This window comes from Neovison vison, chromosome 1 (assembly GCF_020171115.1).
Source record: "Neovison vison isolate M4711 chromosome 1, ASM_NN_V1, whole genome shotgun sequence".
In the NCBI taxonomy this organism is placed as follows: domain Eukaryota; kingdom Metazoa; phylum Chordata; class Mammalia; order Carnivora; family Mustelidae; genus Neogale; species Neogale vison.
Window position 1 is genome coordinate 37,431,522 of NC_058091.1, and position 19,137 is coordinate 37,450,658.

A 19,137-nucleotide genomic window follows, 5' to 3' on the forward strand; every position below is an offset into this window, starting at 1 on the left:
AATAAATAAGTAAAATTAAAAAAAAAAAAAGATATTTCAAAGAAACTGCTAAGAGCGATTGCTTTAGAGAAGGGTAACTGTGACATGGGACCAGACTAGGAGGGAGCCTTATACCTTTTGAATTTTGCAGCATACACATGAATTTACCCTTTAAAAAAAAAAATAATTAAAAATATCTCTACTCAGAAAAAAAAAAAAAAAAAATTCTACTCAGTTTGACCTCTTCTGGTACCTGCAGGTTCTAGGATTATTGTCCTGAGCAGGTCCTTCAGGGTCCCCTCATCATTATGACACATCATGGATTCTCAATGAATGAATGAATGAATGAACACTCGGCTTTCCTCCTAGTGTCTGCTCTCACCTGGAATTATCATGCTGCAGCTGAAAACAGATAGGAAGTAGAACTTAAAAACATGGGATTCAATCTCAAATCTGCCCTTGAGTGGATGCTACTTAATTTCTGTAACCCTCAGCTTTTCCACCAATAAAATGGAACAGAACCTACTTCACAGGGCTGTAGTACAGAAGGAAGAAGATCATATACATATGTATTATTATACAAAGAATATTACTTATGTGAATATTGTCAACTGTAAGGATTTATAGAAATGCTACAGTGCCTTGCATGTAATAAATGCCAAACACATACATGTTAAATAGAACTGAACTGCAGGCAGTCCCCAATTTGTAATGGTTCAACTTATAATTTTTTGACTTATGATTTTTTAACTTTACAAGGCTGCAAAAGTGATACATGGTTCCAAGAAATGGTACTTTGCATTCTGAATTTTGATGTTTTCCTGGTCTAGTGATATGTGGTATGATCCTTTCTGGTGAAGCTGGTCAGCAGCCCTGAACAGTTGCAAGGGTGAACAACTGATATGCCTACAACCACTCTGTTTTCACTTTCAGTATAGGATTAAATAAATTGCATGAGATACTCAATACTTTGTTATAGGATAGGCTTTGTGTTAGGTGATTTTGCTCAAGTGTAGGTTAATCTAAGTATTCTGAGCACATTTAAGGTAGGCTAAGCTTAGCTATGGTGTTTGCTAGTTAGATGTATTTAATGCATTTTCAACTTAAGTATTTTCAACTTAGATGGGTTTATCTGGGCATAACCCCATCATAAGTTGAGAAAGATCTGTAGTAAAAAGTATGTATTTAGTCAATATAATCAAAATAGTAAATAGTACCTATTGGTTACCTATTGATTAAAAAGATAGTTAAAAAGTACGACTTCACATCAAGGGTTCCTTAACCTTTCTGAATTTTTATATTAGGTGATCATTTATTAGTTACTCCTTTGTAGGTATGACTGATGTGAATGGTACAGTTAGTTCTGTGAAGGATCCTATTTTATACCTCCTGTTTATATAATATTTCATTTTTTACATATTGTAATTATATGAACATTACAAATTAGCCCTCACCAATTAGCATTTTGGAAGTTAGCAGGGGTCCCAATATATGCTTAGAACCAATATCCACAGTAGCTTTCTCCACAACCCTTACCTCTTTGCCCTTACAGCATTTTATGTTTTGTTGTTGTTGTTGTTTTGTTTATTTTTTTATTTTTATTTTTTTTCCCTTACAGCATTTTAGATAGAGATTTTGCCAGGAAGTGCTACCTCCTATGGTAATTAATTAAACATGCAAACAATTGGCTGTTAATCATCTAACAGAGAAGAAAATTCTCATCTCAGCAAAATGTTTTGTCAGATCATTTTTATAAAGATATTGTGACAATTGCTTTAAAGAACAAGGCCATTCTTAGTTGTTCAAAGAGTGGAGAAGTGACTTTTGTTGTTCTGGTTATGCATTTTTTTCACTCTACTGGAAATATATTAACATGACTTACATATATACTTGACTTGGATTTCAATCCAGGATGTTTTCTTTTCTTGTGCTGTTAGTTCAAGATCATATTCACTTTTTCAGAGAACTTTCAGATCTTATTTTTTAGTTCTTACTGAATTTGCATTTTTAATAATTGTTTTTAGATTCATTTAGAAATCCATTCTGATGTATCTTATTTATTATATTGTATATCTTACATTTTGGGTAAAACATCATCTTCCTAATTGGTGCATTAAATAGGTAGCAATGCAAAGTATGTAATTTAATTTTGAAAAAGATCAGTTCATTTTCCACTGATTTTTTTCAACTACTTACAGAATGAGACTTGTATGTTTTAGCCACAGATCATGCTTCTGTCCAACAAAAGGAATTTGACAGACCTCTATTGCAAATGGATTGTTCATAATTGCTGCAGACTCAATTGCCCTTAGTTCCTGCACTTTTTCTTTCATATGAAATTTTATGTTTATTGCTCATAATATTATTAGTGACCCTGTTTTTTTCACACCCAGGGAGTTGAAGTTTAGTGAAATCATATGTTAGAATTTTTTGAAATATTTATTTATTTATTTGCGAGAGAGAGAACACATACGAGTGAGGAGAGGGATAGAGGGAGAGCATCCTAAAATGGGGACACTCTGCTGAGTGTGGAGCCCCACAGGGGCCCTCAATCTCAGGACCCTAAGATCATGACCTGAGCCAAAGTCAAGAGTTGGAAACTTAACCGAATGAGCCACCCAGGTGCCCCACATGTTAGAATTTTTATGTATACTAACATACTCTAAAAATGGAATTAATACATTATATGATACTCCATTGGATCATGTGTATTTATGGCCTAGTGTTTGTTCTTGAAATAATTTTCTGTATATATTTACACATTTGTCCTGTAGTGTAAAAAGAAATATCTTTTGGGGGGGGCGGCGCCTGGGTGGCTCAGTGGGTTAAAGCTTCTGTCTTCGGCTCAAGTCATGATCCCAGGGTCATGGGATCGAGCCCCACATCGGGCTCTCTGCTCAGCAGGGAGCCTGCTTCCGTTCCTCTCTGCCTGCCTCTCTGCCTACTTGTGATCTCTGTCTGTCAAATAAATAAATAAAATCTTAAAAAAAAAAAAAGGAAAAGAAACATCTGTGGGGAAGAGTAAGAAAGTTAAATTTTGCATTATAAAATGCTAAACTCCTAAGAATACATGTTTACATTTCAAAGGATTGTTAAAAAAAAATGAATTCCAAGGACACCTGGATAGCTCAGTGGGTTAATCTCTGCCTTTGGCTTAGGTCATAGTCCCAGGGTCCCGGGATCGAGCCCCATGTGGGGCTCTCTGCTCAGTGGGAAGCCTGCTTCTCTTTCTCCCTCTGCCTGCAGCTATGCTTGCTTGTGCTCCCCCTCTTTCCCTGTCAAATAAATAAACAAAATCTTTAAAAAGAATGATTTCTATACTGGATAGCAAATAAAGCATTAAGTAAAGACTATTATTCTATTAGTGTCAGATCTGCGTTTCACTGTGTTCTAAAAATTTCTTAATTTTCACTTTTCGTATTTACCTAATGGGAATCTAACAACCATCAATATAGATTTAACAACTTGAGATGCATAGTAAAAGTCATTTCATGCTTGTTGACCCATCTTACCTCACTGTATTGTTTAGAAATACAAGTATTTTTTTTTTGCCCACCGTTCTTTATTGAAATTCAGTGAGAACACTTAACTGTTATGAAAATAATAACTAGTATATATAAATCACTTTTTCAATCCAAAATCAAGTTCATGAGCCTTATTTGTGTTCTATTACACACACATGAAAATATTTCTTTTAAATGTATATTGGAGATTATTTCTTTTAAGATTTTGCAGTTTGAGTCCTAAATAAGATAAAAATTCCTTGATTCCATGCTATTTCAATATTAAGTCTGACAGATCACATTACTAGAGTATCCTAGTATCCTATTTTTTCATAGATTTCATCAAAATTCCAGTAAGTCTATTTTCATTTTTGTTTTTTTTTGTTTTGTTTTTACCATGTGCATTAGTTTTCTCTTGCTACCGTTAAAAAAAAAAAAAAGAAAGAAAGAAAGAGAAAAAAAAAAAACACCTACTGCAAAACTCTTAAAGCAACACTCATTTATTATCTTCTAGTTCTATGGGTCAGAAGTCTGGGTGCAGCAAAGTTGGCCTCTTACCTGGAGGCTCGGGGGAAGTATGTCCCAAGTTCATTCATGTTGTTGTAAGAATGTGGGGCTTTTGTACTTGTAGAGTCATGGCCTCCATTTCTCTTCCTCTGTCAACTGGGGCCAGTCTTAGATCTTAAAATCTACTCCCATATCTTCTCATGTTTCCCATGTGGCCACTCCAGTAATAGCAGGTCAGTTTCCTCTCATGCTTCAGATCTCCCTGGTTCCTCCTTCTATAACATCTCTTTGACCTTGGCTGGAGGAATTTCTCTGCTCCTAAGGGCTGATATGATTAGATTGGGCCCAATGGCAAAGACCCAGGATAATATCCTTATTGTAAAGTCTATAACCTTAATTACATCTGCAGTGTCCGTTTTGCCATGTAATGTTCCATATTTACATGTTCCAGGAATTAGAGTATAGGGCCGTTCACCTATTATACAATGTTTTTAAGTTGTTTTTTCCTCCACTTCATGCAGGGAATTTTTTTTTCCATACCTGTAGGTAAATTTAATATTTTACCTGTAGATAAAATTTAATATTTTAGTAGGGAAAAATGGAGACTTATGAATATTCTCCATCTTGTAACTTAAATATATCTGCTATATTTAGATTTTAATTAGAAATTGATTAAGATAAAAAATCTTACACGAGTGCTTGAAGCTCAAAATCTATAAAATGTTGATTGGTTCACATCTGTACACAAACCCACCATTCTTACTGATTATTTTTAAATTCAAAGCCTTCTAACTAATAATTGCAGCCCACAGATTTTTACCTTTTGACCTGTTATTAGACTTCTGATTTCCTTTCACATCAACTTCATTGACTTTGTTCTTAAACTGTTGAGATTTTCCACTTGAACCACAGAAACCATTTTCTCAATTTTCTAAGATCATCTTTCACTGTCAATTGTAGAGACTCCATGTATGTCCCCAATAAGTTGTGAGAATCTTCCATTTTTCTTTGGTTGAAATCAATTCTTATATTTGAATATTGCTAGAAAGTTAGGTAAGAAATGAATCTGTTAATCATTTGTTAGAAACCCTACTAAAATTTTACATTTAAAACCTCTTCTCTATGTGGTATTTGTTTTCCTACATTTTCCAATTTAGGGAATTTGTTTTTTTTAAAGATTTTGTTTATTTATTTGACAGAGAGAGTGAGAGAGCACAAGCAGGGGGAGCAGTAGAAGGAGAGGGAGAAGCAGGCTCCCAGCCAGGTAGGGAGCCCAATGTGGGGCTTGATCTCAGGACCCTGTGATCGTGACCTGTGCCAAATACAGATGCTTAATCATCTGAACCCCCCATGCACCCCCAGGAAATTTATTATTATTGGTTATTATTTATTAGCTTCCATTAATTCTGATTACAGTAGATTTTGTTTTACTTTGCTAATTATAAAAAATATAATTTAAATATCATAACACCTAATTGGTTGTTAAGTGTGTATGTAATTTAGCTGTAGACATTTCTTTTCAAAATTGACTTCAGATTGTAGTTAATTTGGTATTTTGGTGTAACAGTGAGTGTATTGGTGAAATCGTTACAATGTGGTTAATTTAGATCGACTATATTAAGCATAGAAATCATTATGTCTTAAGATTAAAGAACTTCATGCCACTTCAATTTTACCTTTACATAGAAGTTTATCTGAAAATAATGACTCTGTTAGAATCCAACTCACTTACAGATTTTTGTTTATAAAGTATATATCCTTATGCCTAAGATATTGAAACTCAAGTGAAAATATCATCAATTCTCCTGTAATAAAATGTTGCATCTGAAGGACATGAGACAGACAAAGATATTTCCTATCTTGCATTTTGCCTATTCTCAAGGGCCATGTGCTAGTACTTCTAGCTTTGACCCTCTTAAATGTGTGACTCAAGATAGTATCAGCAAGGGACACATTTTTAAAGGGAAATTTCCAGAAAATCAGGAGTATAGCCATTTCTAGATGTGGCTCCTTGTACAAAAGGGAAAAGTCACTGTTAATGGTGTGATACGGGTTTCAAAATACCATATATTACAAATGTATTTTTTGACATCTTTTTCTCCCAACCCCCAAATTACCATAATTTTATTGATAAGAGTTCTTTTCCAGGATGAAATAATGAATATAATTTTAGTGTGTAACTTGCAGAAATCAAATCTTGTTCTATACTTAGATTTTGCTGCGACGTGTCAGAAACTAACTGAGGTACATCTATACCCCACGTCTCCTCCATACCTTGGAGAATTCAGTGTCTCTTCACCTTACTATTTAGGATAGAGACGAAGCAAAGTCATATAGTTTGCTTTACACTGAAAATCGCATTAAGCTACGTGTGTTGTTTGAAAGAGACCTAGACAGCGCCTCCTAACTCTCTACCTGTTTCCAGCAAATGTATTTCCAAATAGCACACATCATATCATAAACCCAGATCAGAGATCAGCAGCTTTACTGAGTAATTTCGGGTATTGTCTACTGCAGTATTCTTATGTGTTCTGCGTTCTGTTTCTTACTAAAGTTTAAATATAGATTTTTCTGAATGATTTTAAGTAAATTAGACTATTGGATATTGCGGCACCTGGGTGCCTCAGTCGTTAAGTGTCTGCCTGCCGCTCAGGTCATGATCCCGGGGGTGGGGTCCTCGGATAGAATCTGCATAGGGTTCCCTGCTCAGCAGGAAGCCTGCTTCTCCCTCTCTCACTCCCCCTGTTTGTGTGCCTTCTCTCGCTGTGTCACTCTCTGTCAAATGAATAAAATCTTTAAAAAAAAAAAAATAGAAGAAGAAGAAGGACTACTGGAAATTATTTGCTAAATAGATTCATCTCAGAATTCGTTGGGGTTTCTGTTTCCCCAGGCTATGGCTTGAGGATGCAGCCTCTTGAACACCCCAGGCGGCTGAAATATGCTAAGCATGTTCTGGATGGAGAGACAAATCACTTTAGAAACAAATTCTTCTTCACTGCATAGATTCAGGTTTTAAAAGTCATGGCAAAATAAGATTTCTTATTAGAAATTTGTTTCATTGGAAACATATCAGAAACACATTTAGTCTGTAAACACAGTCTGCTGAGTACTTCAGCTGCATCCCCCTAAAGGGAAAGTTGTTCCACTTAATCTGCCCTAGTTACGCTTCTGTTAGTAATCTGAGAGGAAATATGGGAATCATGCGTCTTCCATGTCTTTCCCTCAAAATCACCAAGCCAGAAAGCAGCAAAAAATGTTTTTCCTAGACACTGATACTAGAAAATATTAAGAAGTAGAAGTAACAAAATAAAGTCAAAGGTATGAACATCAGAAGCTTGCTTAAACAGCTTTCGCCCCATATAATTGCTTTTCTGTCAGCAGGATTATTAACAATTTTGGACATCTGAAAATTAAATTAACAGCCTGAAAATATTTTACAGAATGAGATAGAGCATGATACATGAAACATAATGACCCCACTGAAATTCAGCCAAGCCAGTGCAGCTACTCATTTAGACAGAGAAGACAACTAGTTAATCATCACCGAGCAAATTAGACAGAGCAAATTAGTTTGCTACATTCCACAGTCTTAGCTACCAAAAAGAGTATATGCCACTAATTAGAATGAAAGGACTCTGAGCATATTATTATCTATATAGAAAGAGAGAGCAAAATTGTAGCTTGAATTGCTTCTATCAAAGCTTGAAACCTAGGTTACGTAGACAGAAATTACATGTGCAAGAGCCTAGCTCTGTGTGTGTGTGTGTGTGTGTGTGTGTGTGTGTATTCTCAAAGAATTCCAATTAACCTTGGGAAAAAGTTTTTACACTTCATTAGGTCAAGATGCGAGAATGCTAAAGCAGCCAACACTTATCTGTGTGCGAACACGTACAAACACACACACACACACAAGCACACACACACACAGTTAAAACATAAAAACATTTTTAAAAAGTGTGGTCCCTTTAATTGAAGACTAAAGTAGCCATTCCATATATTTTATTCTTACACAGCATTAAAATCTTTTTTTCTTTTAAAAAGTATATCGCCACCGCATGTGAAGTAAATATTTGGACTTAGTTTATCACTGGAGATTAATCTGAAATCATATTTTGTAGCCTTAATTAGCATTCATTTGCTTAATTGTCATTCTCAGCCCCATCATTTCCATTTTTCACTAACTTGAACAATGCTATCTTCTGCTGTTTGCACTTTAATTTAAATTTCTATTAAGGTTTATGAACAGTAATAAGGTCCTGTTTGAATATTCATTAGCTTCTGAATTGTGAGCTATGAAAAGGTGCTTTCTTTTACCTTAATGAAACTGGCACAGCATGGGACTGATCAGTTGTGACATTTGATTTGCGGCATCCAGTGAATTTTCTCATTGTTTATTGACATGTCTTGTCCAAACAGCTCCCTCGCAAGTGAGCGGAGTGATGAAGGAGAAGGTGCTGCAGCGGAGTGTCGAGCTTTCCTGGCAGGAACCGGAGCATCCCAATGGAGTCATCACCGAATATGAAATCAAGTATTACGAGAAAGTAAGCGCTAAGAACAGCTGAAATGTGCAGCCGAGGTGTCTCGTGTCATCCTCCTGCACTGTAGCCTCAACTTGGTCATTATGCCAGCTATTTGGAGCTATTTTGAAATTCATAGTTAATTTTAGCCCTTTTTAATAACCATCTCAGGTTCATCCTTATAATTATGACTTCTGTGTATTAATTTCTGGGTTATACAAAGGAGACTCTTCCATTAGTGGGTATATTTGTTCCATTTTTGATAGAATAATTAGATGTAGGATTTTTTGGTACCGTAGAGCCACGCAGCTCAACACGTTTTTGAAGAATGATTCTTTTAGGATCTCTGCTTGGGCCCTTAATGATTTCTTTTATTTATGTGGTTTCATTAATGATGATGGTGGCCTCAAGTAGTTTAGTCATTTGAACAAATAAAAACATTTTCCGTGATAAATAGCGTAGTTCCTCCAAAATTCAGAATCAGATGATGAGGTACCGCTGCTTTAAATTCCTCCTGAAATTTGTTCTACATATGGCATAATAATCATATCTAGCACTTCTTCACACTTCTTTCTCCATGAAAAATAGGATGGCTAAAGCCCAAATGCTGCCCTTTAATCTTCATAATGGCTGAGTTTTAGTAAATAGTGATATAATTGAGTGTATGAATGCATTTACTCCTGACCTATTTGGAGGGGCGTGGACACCCTGTTCACAAATTAGAATATAGGCTCCACTTCACAGAAAGACTTGGTTCAAGGTTTGAAACACAGAAATTATTAGTATTACTAATATGAATATTGGTAATTCATATTAATGTTATTATTAATACAAGTGTTACTTATTCACTTCAGTATGTTAGCTGAAGTTCTATAATATACATAGCCTTTAACCATTTAGACAGAATTTCAAAATAGGACCAAGCTTTGGAAAATCTTGGGGGCAGAATTTACTTGACTGAACAATTTAAATGTATGCAGTACATTGGCAATAAATACATTTTTCCCTTTGAAGAAAAAACAGTTTAAGATTAGTTTCAATGTTCGGATTAAATTTATAATATTTTTACATACTATTTTCATTACTAATTCATGACTTTCATGGCCAAAGTTACATTTTAAATACCTTATTTGTGTACCAGGAAATACAGTTCTTGTCCTGTCAACTGTGTTTCTGAGGAATCTTTGTTTTTACTATTGGTTGTGTTATGTCTGTTTTCCAGTGAGCTCTAAGACTTTATAGTTTTTCCCTTCTGAAATTTCATCAGATTTCAAAAGCAATGAAATACATTTTAAAAATGTGTTAAGTAGTAAATGACAGTATAGTTTCTCACAGTGCAAGGAAATATTTTGCACATCCTTAGTCTGGAATAAATTTGTTCAAATAGTTTCTTTTCTATTTTGTATGACAAAACAGAATGTATCTACATTTGCTGAACTTACAAAGTTGGCAATTATTAGAACAGAATAATATATTGCATTCTAACATATGAAAGCATGTGGTCTCTATATATCATTATGTCATCTAATATCAGTTATGCCTACTTCTTATATTTGAGATAAATATATATTTATAATACCAACAATAATTTTTAGAATGATTATAATTAAGACAATCAAAAATTAGCTTCACTAAATACAGTTTAAGCACAGATTTATTCAGACTTTTGTAAATAGCATGAAGGCAAATCAAACAACCCAACTGACATTTTCAGATTTCAATGAATAGTTTTATTGTCAGACATAGTTGAGCACCATTATTTATTATAGAACAAATAAGAAACTATCTAAAATTGTATATTGTGATATGTAGTTTTTATAGTTTTTTAAATAAAAAGCCATAAGAGTCATTCCAATTAAGCTTTAAATTTTTATTCATTTGGATATTGTTTTGATGGAGTTTTTTATATTCTTGGGTTTTTATAATTATTTCATTCTTAGTCTTATCATTTATGATAAACGCATTTTTAAACTCTGCAGGCCTCAGTTTTCATGAAAAATGAGGAAAATTGAACCAAGCGATGTTTAAAATATTGCCAAATTATACAGTGCTTTAACTTTTATATTGATAGTTTTAATTTAAAATATTCCATTAAATACTGTTTTGTAAAAGTGGTCCTATTCTGTGAGAAATGTAGTTTTTAATGAAAGCAATTGATATGTCAGTATGGTGGTGATATTAGCTAAATTCCTTGATTTAATACCTTTCCTCATTTTTTGCATATGGCCTTTTGTTGCTGAATAACATTCAGGAAAAGTATTAAAAGACTACATTATGAAGGGAAGACCTCTATTAAACCATAGATTTTACAAGCATACCCAGGTTTTGGTTAACAGGACATTTGATTATATTTATGGCTAAATAGTTCTTGCCACTGTGCCCTCTACCAACAAAGCAAAAGCTCAAAACATATAAATGGTTTAACAAAATTATTTCTCTTTGAAATTTATAGAACAAAGGCATGTGTTCACATTTCCATTTTATATTATCTTAGAAACAACTCAATGTTACAATATTCCACAGGGTACAATGTAGCCCTTTATAAAAAACAATGCAGCAAATTGAAATAAATTGCAAGAATTGGCTGTCAGATTGCCTGGTTGCAATTACAATTAAATATTCCCTGAATATATTGTTTCTAGGATCAAAGGGAACGGACCTATTCGACAGTAAAAACCAAGTCCACTTCAGCTTCCATTAATAACCTGAAGCCAGGAACAGTGTATGTTTTCCAGATTCGGGCTTTTACTGCTGCTGGGTATGGAAATTACAGTCCCAGACTCGATGTTGCCACACTAGAGGAAGCTACAGGTAAAATGTTTGAAGGTAATTACCACCTCTGCTTTGGATTCTTATTCTCTATAACTGTCACATTTTCCCCCACAATATTGAGGGTGATGATTTGGTTCAAGATTATTTTTATATTTAAAGGTGAATAGATACGCATAGGTATGTACTTTGTAAATGTTACACAGAATAACAATTTAAAATTTGCTGTTTTGTTTTTCAATGTTAAAATCTCGTAATTTATATATCTTTTTAATATGCACTGGGGATTTTCTGGAAAAGATGAAGTCAGAAACAGAAACAGGACTTATTCAATTGTATATTGACACAGGCTGTTTTTATAGAATCCAAAACAATATTACTCTGGTTGTGTCCATCAAAGGTGGAAACCCCAAAATGAAGCCAGGATATACACAGGATGGGCCAGGGAAAGATGATCTATAAAAATCTATGTTAATTTAAGTCTCTTGATTTTTAGCAATGATTTCCAAAATTGCAGTTCAGAGAGAAGATCTTAAAAGTTGTATTTATTTTTATCACCCATTTTCTTCTTTTATAAAATATTTCAAACGTACCAGAGAATATATTTAAAGTATACATGAAATATTATATATAGAGGGCACGGCTTGCATGGAGCACTGGGTGTGGTGAAAAAATAATGAATACTGTTTTTCTGAAAAATAAATAAATTGGAAAAAAAAAGAAATATTAAGAATAATAATTAAATGAATATCTCTGTATCAACCACTCAGCCTAAACATTGAACAACATGGGGTGACTAAGCTAGTCACTGGGGTGACTAGCTCTAGCTCAGTATGTTAAGCGTCTGCCTTCAGCTCAGGTCATGATCCCAGGGTTCTGGGATCGAGCCCAGCATCAGGCTCTCCGCTCAGTGGGGAGCCCACTTCTCCCTCTCCCTCTGCCTGCAGCACTGCCTACTTGTGCTCTCTCTCCATCTCTCTGTCAAAAAATAAATAAAATCTTTAAATTAATTAATTAATTAATTGAACATCCCCAGTATCTTGAATCCCCTTTATCATTTTTTTTTTGTTGTTGTTCTGTAGTTCCACAGAACATAACAAAAATGCATGTGTCTTTTGGGTTACCACAAATAAGCAGATGTATGTGGGAATGCGTGTCCCAGTTTACTGTCAGAGCTTAAGTTCAGAACAGCTTGAGTGCCATGCTGGTTTTTCTTCCATTACCTGAGGAATCAGTGTGTGTTTCTGTATTTTGGAGTTCTTGATTTCTTCAGATGTTACTGCTAGGCACAAGGTTTGTCCAGCTGTTACCTCATTATCTTGCCAGTATAGTTCTCCCACAAAATTCTAAACAGATGAATTAAAAAATATATTACGTGATTTTCTTTCCTCAATTTTTAATTAAAATTTGTAAGTAATTTAAATCAGTACAATTTTTATCAGTTATTTTGACTTCAGAAAAATATTTTTATAGGTCTTTTATTTATCTGACCAAGAGAAATCACAAGTAGGCAGAGAGGCAGGCGGAGGGGGCAGGCTCCCCGCTGAGCCGAGAGCCCGATGTGGGGCTCAATCCCAGGACCCTGAGATCATGACCTGAGCCGAAGGCAGAGTCTTAACCCACTGAGCCACCCAGGTGCCCCCTATTTTTATAGGTCTTTTAAAAGACAAATTGACAAATACTCTTTGATCAGCACATGCTTCTAAGGTTTGCTGTGTTTTTAAATTAAGCAGTAACTCTCAGAACCTCAAATATATTCAGTGGCCACAAAAATTTTAAAGCACTTTACATTAAGGTATCAACATGTGAAGTTTTCAGTGGTCTTGTATCAGATATGTTCTAGTAGTTTTCAATTTAGACTGATCTCATGATATTACTTTGTGATTTCTCATATAATAAAACACCTTAAGGAATGATTTATCATATGCTAATGAATTACTTAAACTTGTTAGATACCTTAGTTATATCACATTACCTAATCATTCCTTATCAGTTTAAACCTCTGAGTTTGAAAACTTTAAAAATGAATCTGCGCATTGTGCTGACTTTGTATTGAGAACATCGGGCCAAACTATTTTTTATTGATTCCTGAGATCCATAAATGTTATTTTCATTATTTAAAAAATTAAACAACTAATATTCAAAGAGAATAAGATGTAGTAGTAAACCCAAAAGGTCACATGAAGTGATGTTAAAACTAGATTTTTGTATTAAAAAGAATTTGTGGTTTTTATCATCTGAATATTCTCTCCCATGGTGTAAAGTTGATGAAGGAACAATCCATTTATCTTTTCCTTGCTATTGTCTTGCCAGTTCCTACCATCAGTGTTTGACACATGGAAGACACTCAATAAATAAGCAAGGAATGAAGACCTCACAGTCATCAACATAGAACAGATTACCACTATCAATCAGTGCCAGGAGACATATTCTGATTTCACATCTCAGTTCTTCCATGTCTAGTTGTGAAACTTTTCATGACCTCATGTACCTTAATTACTAGCATAGCAGTATCTAAGTCAATGCTATTCTAAATATTACCTAAGTTAATATACATGGAGTACACACAGAAAGTCTCAAGTCAGCTTTTACTTATTATTTAGCATAGCCATCCCCAAGCTTTTGTTCTATTAAAAAATGCTGAGGCTGCCCAAAGAGATTTTGATTATTTGGATTATATCTATCAATATTCACTATTAGAAAGTAAAACTAAAAAAAAAACTAAAACACACAAACACACATTTCATTAGCCATCAGAGGAATGGCGTTTTCACATGTCATGTAACTTCTAGAAAACTCAGCTGTGCACCTGTGAGCATATGAAAGTGAAAAAGGCAAATAACATCACATCATATTAAATAGTTTTGACTCTGCAGATAACCTAGAAAGCTCCTGAGGGACCCTTGGGTTTCCAGTCCACCCTTTGAGAACTGCTGGCTTAGCACAAAGTACTGCGCTAAGAATTAGGGATGCGGAGAGACACATGACACAATTATGCTGTTTAAAGGAGAGAGACTTGTACACAAATTCTGTCGTACAATTAAGCATTGGAGTGCATGACCCAATGCTATCAGAGTGTCAGGAAACAATGATTCACTGCTCTTGGAGGAAGGGAAAAAGTGAACGTGCCACCCAAGAGAGGTCCCCTAAGCAGTGTTTGAAAAGGGAAATTAAACAGATTATTCCATTGCACATGTATCCTAAAATCCCCATCTCTTCAGAATCAATACTACTGGTTTTACAATTTTGAAATCATAATGTGATGATTATGGCACTTACAAATTACTTTTAAAATTCATTACCCATGAAGGAGATGAAAATATTAACTATAAATTTGACTGTGGAAAGATTAAAGTGTGACCCTGAGTACATATAAAAATGTATAAATATTCACAAATTCTAATCATCATTCACCTGAATTCAGTTTTTCATTGCAGTTCTGTTTTTGAGGCTAAGGCAGAACTGAGCCTAAGACAAGCAAAGAATTAGACCCATGGGACACATCGATTGAATGGAAACAATTTCTACACATATGTGTATAATTTTTCCTCCCTCAGGAAAAAAACTACTCTGTTCTTTTTTCTCTCTCTCAATATCTAATATATATATATATATATATATATATATAGAGAGAGAGAGAGAGAGAGAAATATATATAGAGATTTATGCATATATATACACACATAAAGACAGATGAAAATTTAAAATAATCTAACTAAGCCAAAAAAAACCAAATATATTTGAAATCCTTTTTGTTGTTGAATAATAATAGGCTGTAACTCAGAAATTGAAGCCTAAAAGTTTCCTTTTTCCCAGCCTCCCTCCCTTGTATAATTCCCTCAGGGAGCAAATCAGCAGGGGTTGAATTAGGGAGAGTGTGTATGCCTTTGTTCAGAAACTATCTATTACACAGGCGCTACCTCACTATTTTTTGATATAAGATCTATCTATAGTTAGCTTAGCATAGGTATACACAATTAAGAAATGTGTTGTCAAGAGGAGAACATAGATAAATAGAGAAGGGCCAATCAGAAAAACTTTATGCAAGACATACTCTTCCTACGTATAATTTACCGCCCTGGAGACCCAGTCCCTTGCCACCACCAAGAAGGAGTAGTATTTTCCATCCTGCTTTATATTAAAGATTACAGCTGTTGACTGTTTCAGCAATAAACAAACTATATTAGTTTGACATTATATATTAAATGATATTTGCAACTGGATCATTTGTTGGAATGCATCTTCTCATTGTTTTTGCACTCCTTTGATTATTTTATGAAGTCTGTACTGACATAGAAAATATAATACTCTGGGGAAAATATGACAATTATGAATTATCATATAAGTAGAACTTCACTAATTTGGAAAAATGGAAGTGAGAAGGCCATGTGACTTGATGAGGAATTGGAATCAGGGCCTGCTTTAAAGAACACATAAACACACACTGTTCCCAAGGAGACTCTCAGAAAGGTCCAGCTGGGCTTGTCTTAATAAGCACAGAAGAATCACTTAGGCTTGTACAGGAAGTATCTGCAATTAGATAATGCTAAAATGTTTCTTTAAAGTACCTCCAAAAAGTTTGCTCTTTTGTAAAGAGCCTACCTCCTCTGTAATCTTAAACTCTCAAATGTGTGTATAGCATACTTTGTCAAATTAGTACAAATACTTCCACTCATCTTTTTCCTGAATTATGGTACATTATAAAATCAGGATGATATACTGTAATTCCATGATGGTTTTTATTTTATATTAATAATATGAGAGACCACTTAAGATGCTTTGAAAAAATGCAGAGTATGTGTTTTGTTTCTTTTTTCATATATCAAAAAAAGAGTCACAAAGATCGCATACCTTGTTGGGACAGAAAATGGAGATTTTAATAATGATTATAGATCAAAGACTTCTCTCTGTTGATTCATAACTAAGTTTTCAGCAACTAAGCAGGAGTTAGCCATTCAATAATGCATTTTATAGGCATCTTTTATAGCTGAGTAATATAAAATAGATGAAAGTATTGTCCTTACCACGCCCTTAAAATGCAAAAGAAAAACCCCACAAAACAGCATTTATTTAAGTTGATATTATTACAACATAATGCATTTATTTAAAATTAGAGGTGAATTAAAAGGCATAGATATTTCTTATTCATAAGATTTTGTTTACCCTCTCAAGTTCTTACATGGTGTTGAGTATTTCTGAGCCTATTTTCCTCTCTTTCCAGCGACAGCCGTCTCCAGTGAACAGAATCCTGTTATTATAATTGCCGTGGTTGCAGTAGCAGGGACCATCATTTTGGTGTTCATGGTCTTTGGCTTCATCATTGGAAGAAGGTAGAACACAAATTTGTTCTAATCTTTAGCAGAAAATGTATTGACTTTTCAGAATTATGTCAACTTATTACTATTTAGTGTACAAATCGAAATATATATGAAATATTAGAACTTTATAAGTAAGTAACTTGGTAGGTAAGTAAGTAAGTAACTTTGTATTAGAACTTTGAAAGTAAATATGAAATATTAAAGGTCAATAAATTCCCTTCTCCCAAGGTCAAATACAGTATGAGCTTAATCATTTATTGCCTTTAAGTGCAATGAGCATTGTAATTTCTATGGGGTGTGTTTTTTTGGTTACTTTTAGTTAGGTTTTCACCATAAATATAGGAGATAGCTGAGGAAAGATGTACACATTTAGTTCCTCGGTCAGTGGAAACAAACCATTTAAAATCTTTTGTTATCGCTATTGTTTTTCAGATAAAAGTATAAGCAAATATTCACTCACTGATAAATTTAAATTTATAAAGTATGTTCTCTTTACATTATCTCACACAAGTACTTCATATTTTGTACTTCTTTTAATCTTATGAGTTACTATATTATTATCAATGAGTTCAAACTATGGACAAGATTTTTTTTTTGTATTTTGTTTATTGCTCTAACTAGCATGTTGTCAAAGAATTAAAGCAGTTGTACTGAATTTTAAATATATAAAGTAAGATTATTGGCTGAGATCATCACAAATCTGATTTTTTTTCTAGGCACTGTGGTTATAGCAAAGCTGACCAAGAAGGGGATGAAGAGCTTTACTTTCATTGTAAGTGTTTGGTTTTTCTTTATTATTATGTACCCCAATTAATACAGACACCTGGTTGTTAGCATTGGCATGAAAAAAATTCCTAATGTCTCATGCTTGAAAGTACGTAATGAGCTCAAAATGTTGCTTTAAAGCATTTGAACAGGATATTTAGAATGAAAATCATATGATGTGAATTTTAAAAACATGGAATAGCTTGAGAAATATAATCTCTCACAAGAAATTTTAATATTACTGCAAGATATTTAGCTGCTTTTATGTCACGATTTTTCGTTTTGCAAATTTTGCCCAAGTATTTCATACCATTCTAACAAGAATCCATTACAAGTTGCATGGCCTATATTCTAGCTAAGGAATTCATTTAGAAGTAGAAGGGCAGAACCTTGTTTTCCCACTCAATGAGCGATGCTACCATGAAAGGCCAAGCTATGGAGCCTCTTTTTCTTCAGCTACTATACATTGTCTGTTGTGTAGATATTTCCCTTGATATCAATTTCATAATAATAGGATTCAATCTTCCACTGTTTTTCTGGGGGTCTTGGGTTACCTGATTTTAAAAGTTGATTTTAGAAGTCATATTCAGAAGAGGTCTTTGGAAACCAAAGGAAGTAGATGCCCCTGTGCATTAATCTTATTCCTGTTGCAATGTGGATGACCAGGGAAAAAATGAGAGCTATGCAAATAAATATTATTACTTCACGTAGCCAGAGTAAAGATCTCATGATCCTATGATTTGAGTTCGGACACTTAATGATGTTCTTATCCAAACCCACTCTTTTATTGTTAATCCTTGAAAATATAAAAAGACAATTATATTTATTATTTTTCTTGGTAGCATAATATTTACTAAAATTTCTCATGGATAGATGAATTTCCTAACTGGCCTAAGAATTATATCAATCATTGTGTTATTTATCAAATTACTTTGTCAGTATCTAAGAAGATATTGTCATGTACCCATCCTAAAGTCACAAAAATGTATAAACATCAATCAAGAAAATGTGTGGTTTAAAGTCATAAATTGTGAGCATTGTTATTACCGTTACTATTATTACCAATGATGAATTTGCCATAGGCGGTTTATAGAGATACACAGAAAAAATGGAGGTTACATTTTTTTTGTCTTTCCCAACATGAGAGAATATCTTCCCCCAGGGGAAAAAGTAAATCAAAACTTGAATGCCTGAACTTTTATATCTAGTTTAATATGTATCTAGACGAGATTCCTAAAATGCCCAATTCTACCCATTTTGTGAACAATTTGATAACTGAATCATTTAATTTTACCTTCATCAGTATGTCACTTTTCTTTCCTTTACTCAATATATCTGACACATCCCCAAATTATCAAATACATTGTAGCTTATTTGCTTTTAGCTTTCAGGTTAATGCAGAAGGTAAATTGAAACATGGCTTATCTAAAACATGGTGTATAGCCTTATGCTAAATTGTCATCACTCAGTTTTAATATTTTGATGCCATTTGCTTTTTTTACATTTGACATCAAGTTTGTAATCAGACAAAAATAGAGCTGCATGTCTTCCTTGCTGACATAGACGAGATAAATGATATATAAAAACAGTTTTCATCCCCAGAACAAAATGTCAATGGTGGTTTTAAGATATTTAACACTCATGAGAAATGGAAATGAGATATTAAAACAAAAAAGCTCATACACTTAAATTGAGAGAAACAACAAACCAACCTATTCAGAAATTATGTTAATGTTTTTCTTATCTTAAAACATCCATTTTTAAATGAATAATGAAAAA

General features: G+C 33.8%; 1 protein-coding gene across 5 annotated transcripts in view; it reads left to right on the plus strand.

Moving 5' to 3' along the window:
- EPHA7 (EPH receptor A7) overlaps positions 1–19,137 on the plus strand; it is a 171,206-nt gene that overhangs the window by 132,794 nt on the left and 19,275 nt on the right. For 3 of the 5 annotated variants that reach the window (XM_044245415.1, XM_044245420.1, XM_044245444.1), the window contains exons 6-9: positions 8,406–8,530; positions 11,149–11,332; positions 16,497–16,605; positions 17,310–17,365. In XM_044245415.1, the coding sequence (XP_044101350.1) occupies positions 8,406–8,530; positions 11,149–11,332; positions 16,497–16,605; positions 17,310–17,365 (474 nt within the window). The remainder of the gene's footprint in view (positions 1–8,405; positions 8,531–11,148; positions 11,333–16,496; positions 16,606–17,309; positions 17,366–19,137) is intronic. The other 2 variants (XM_044245427.1, XM_044245435.1) reach the window with 1 other exon arrangement.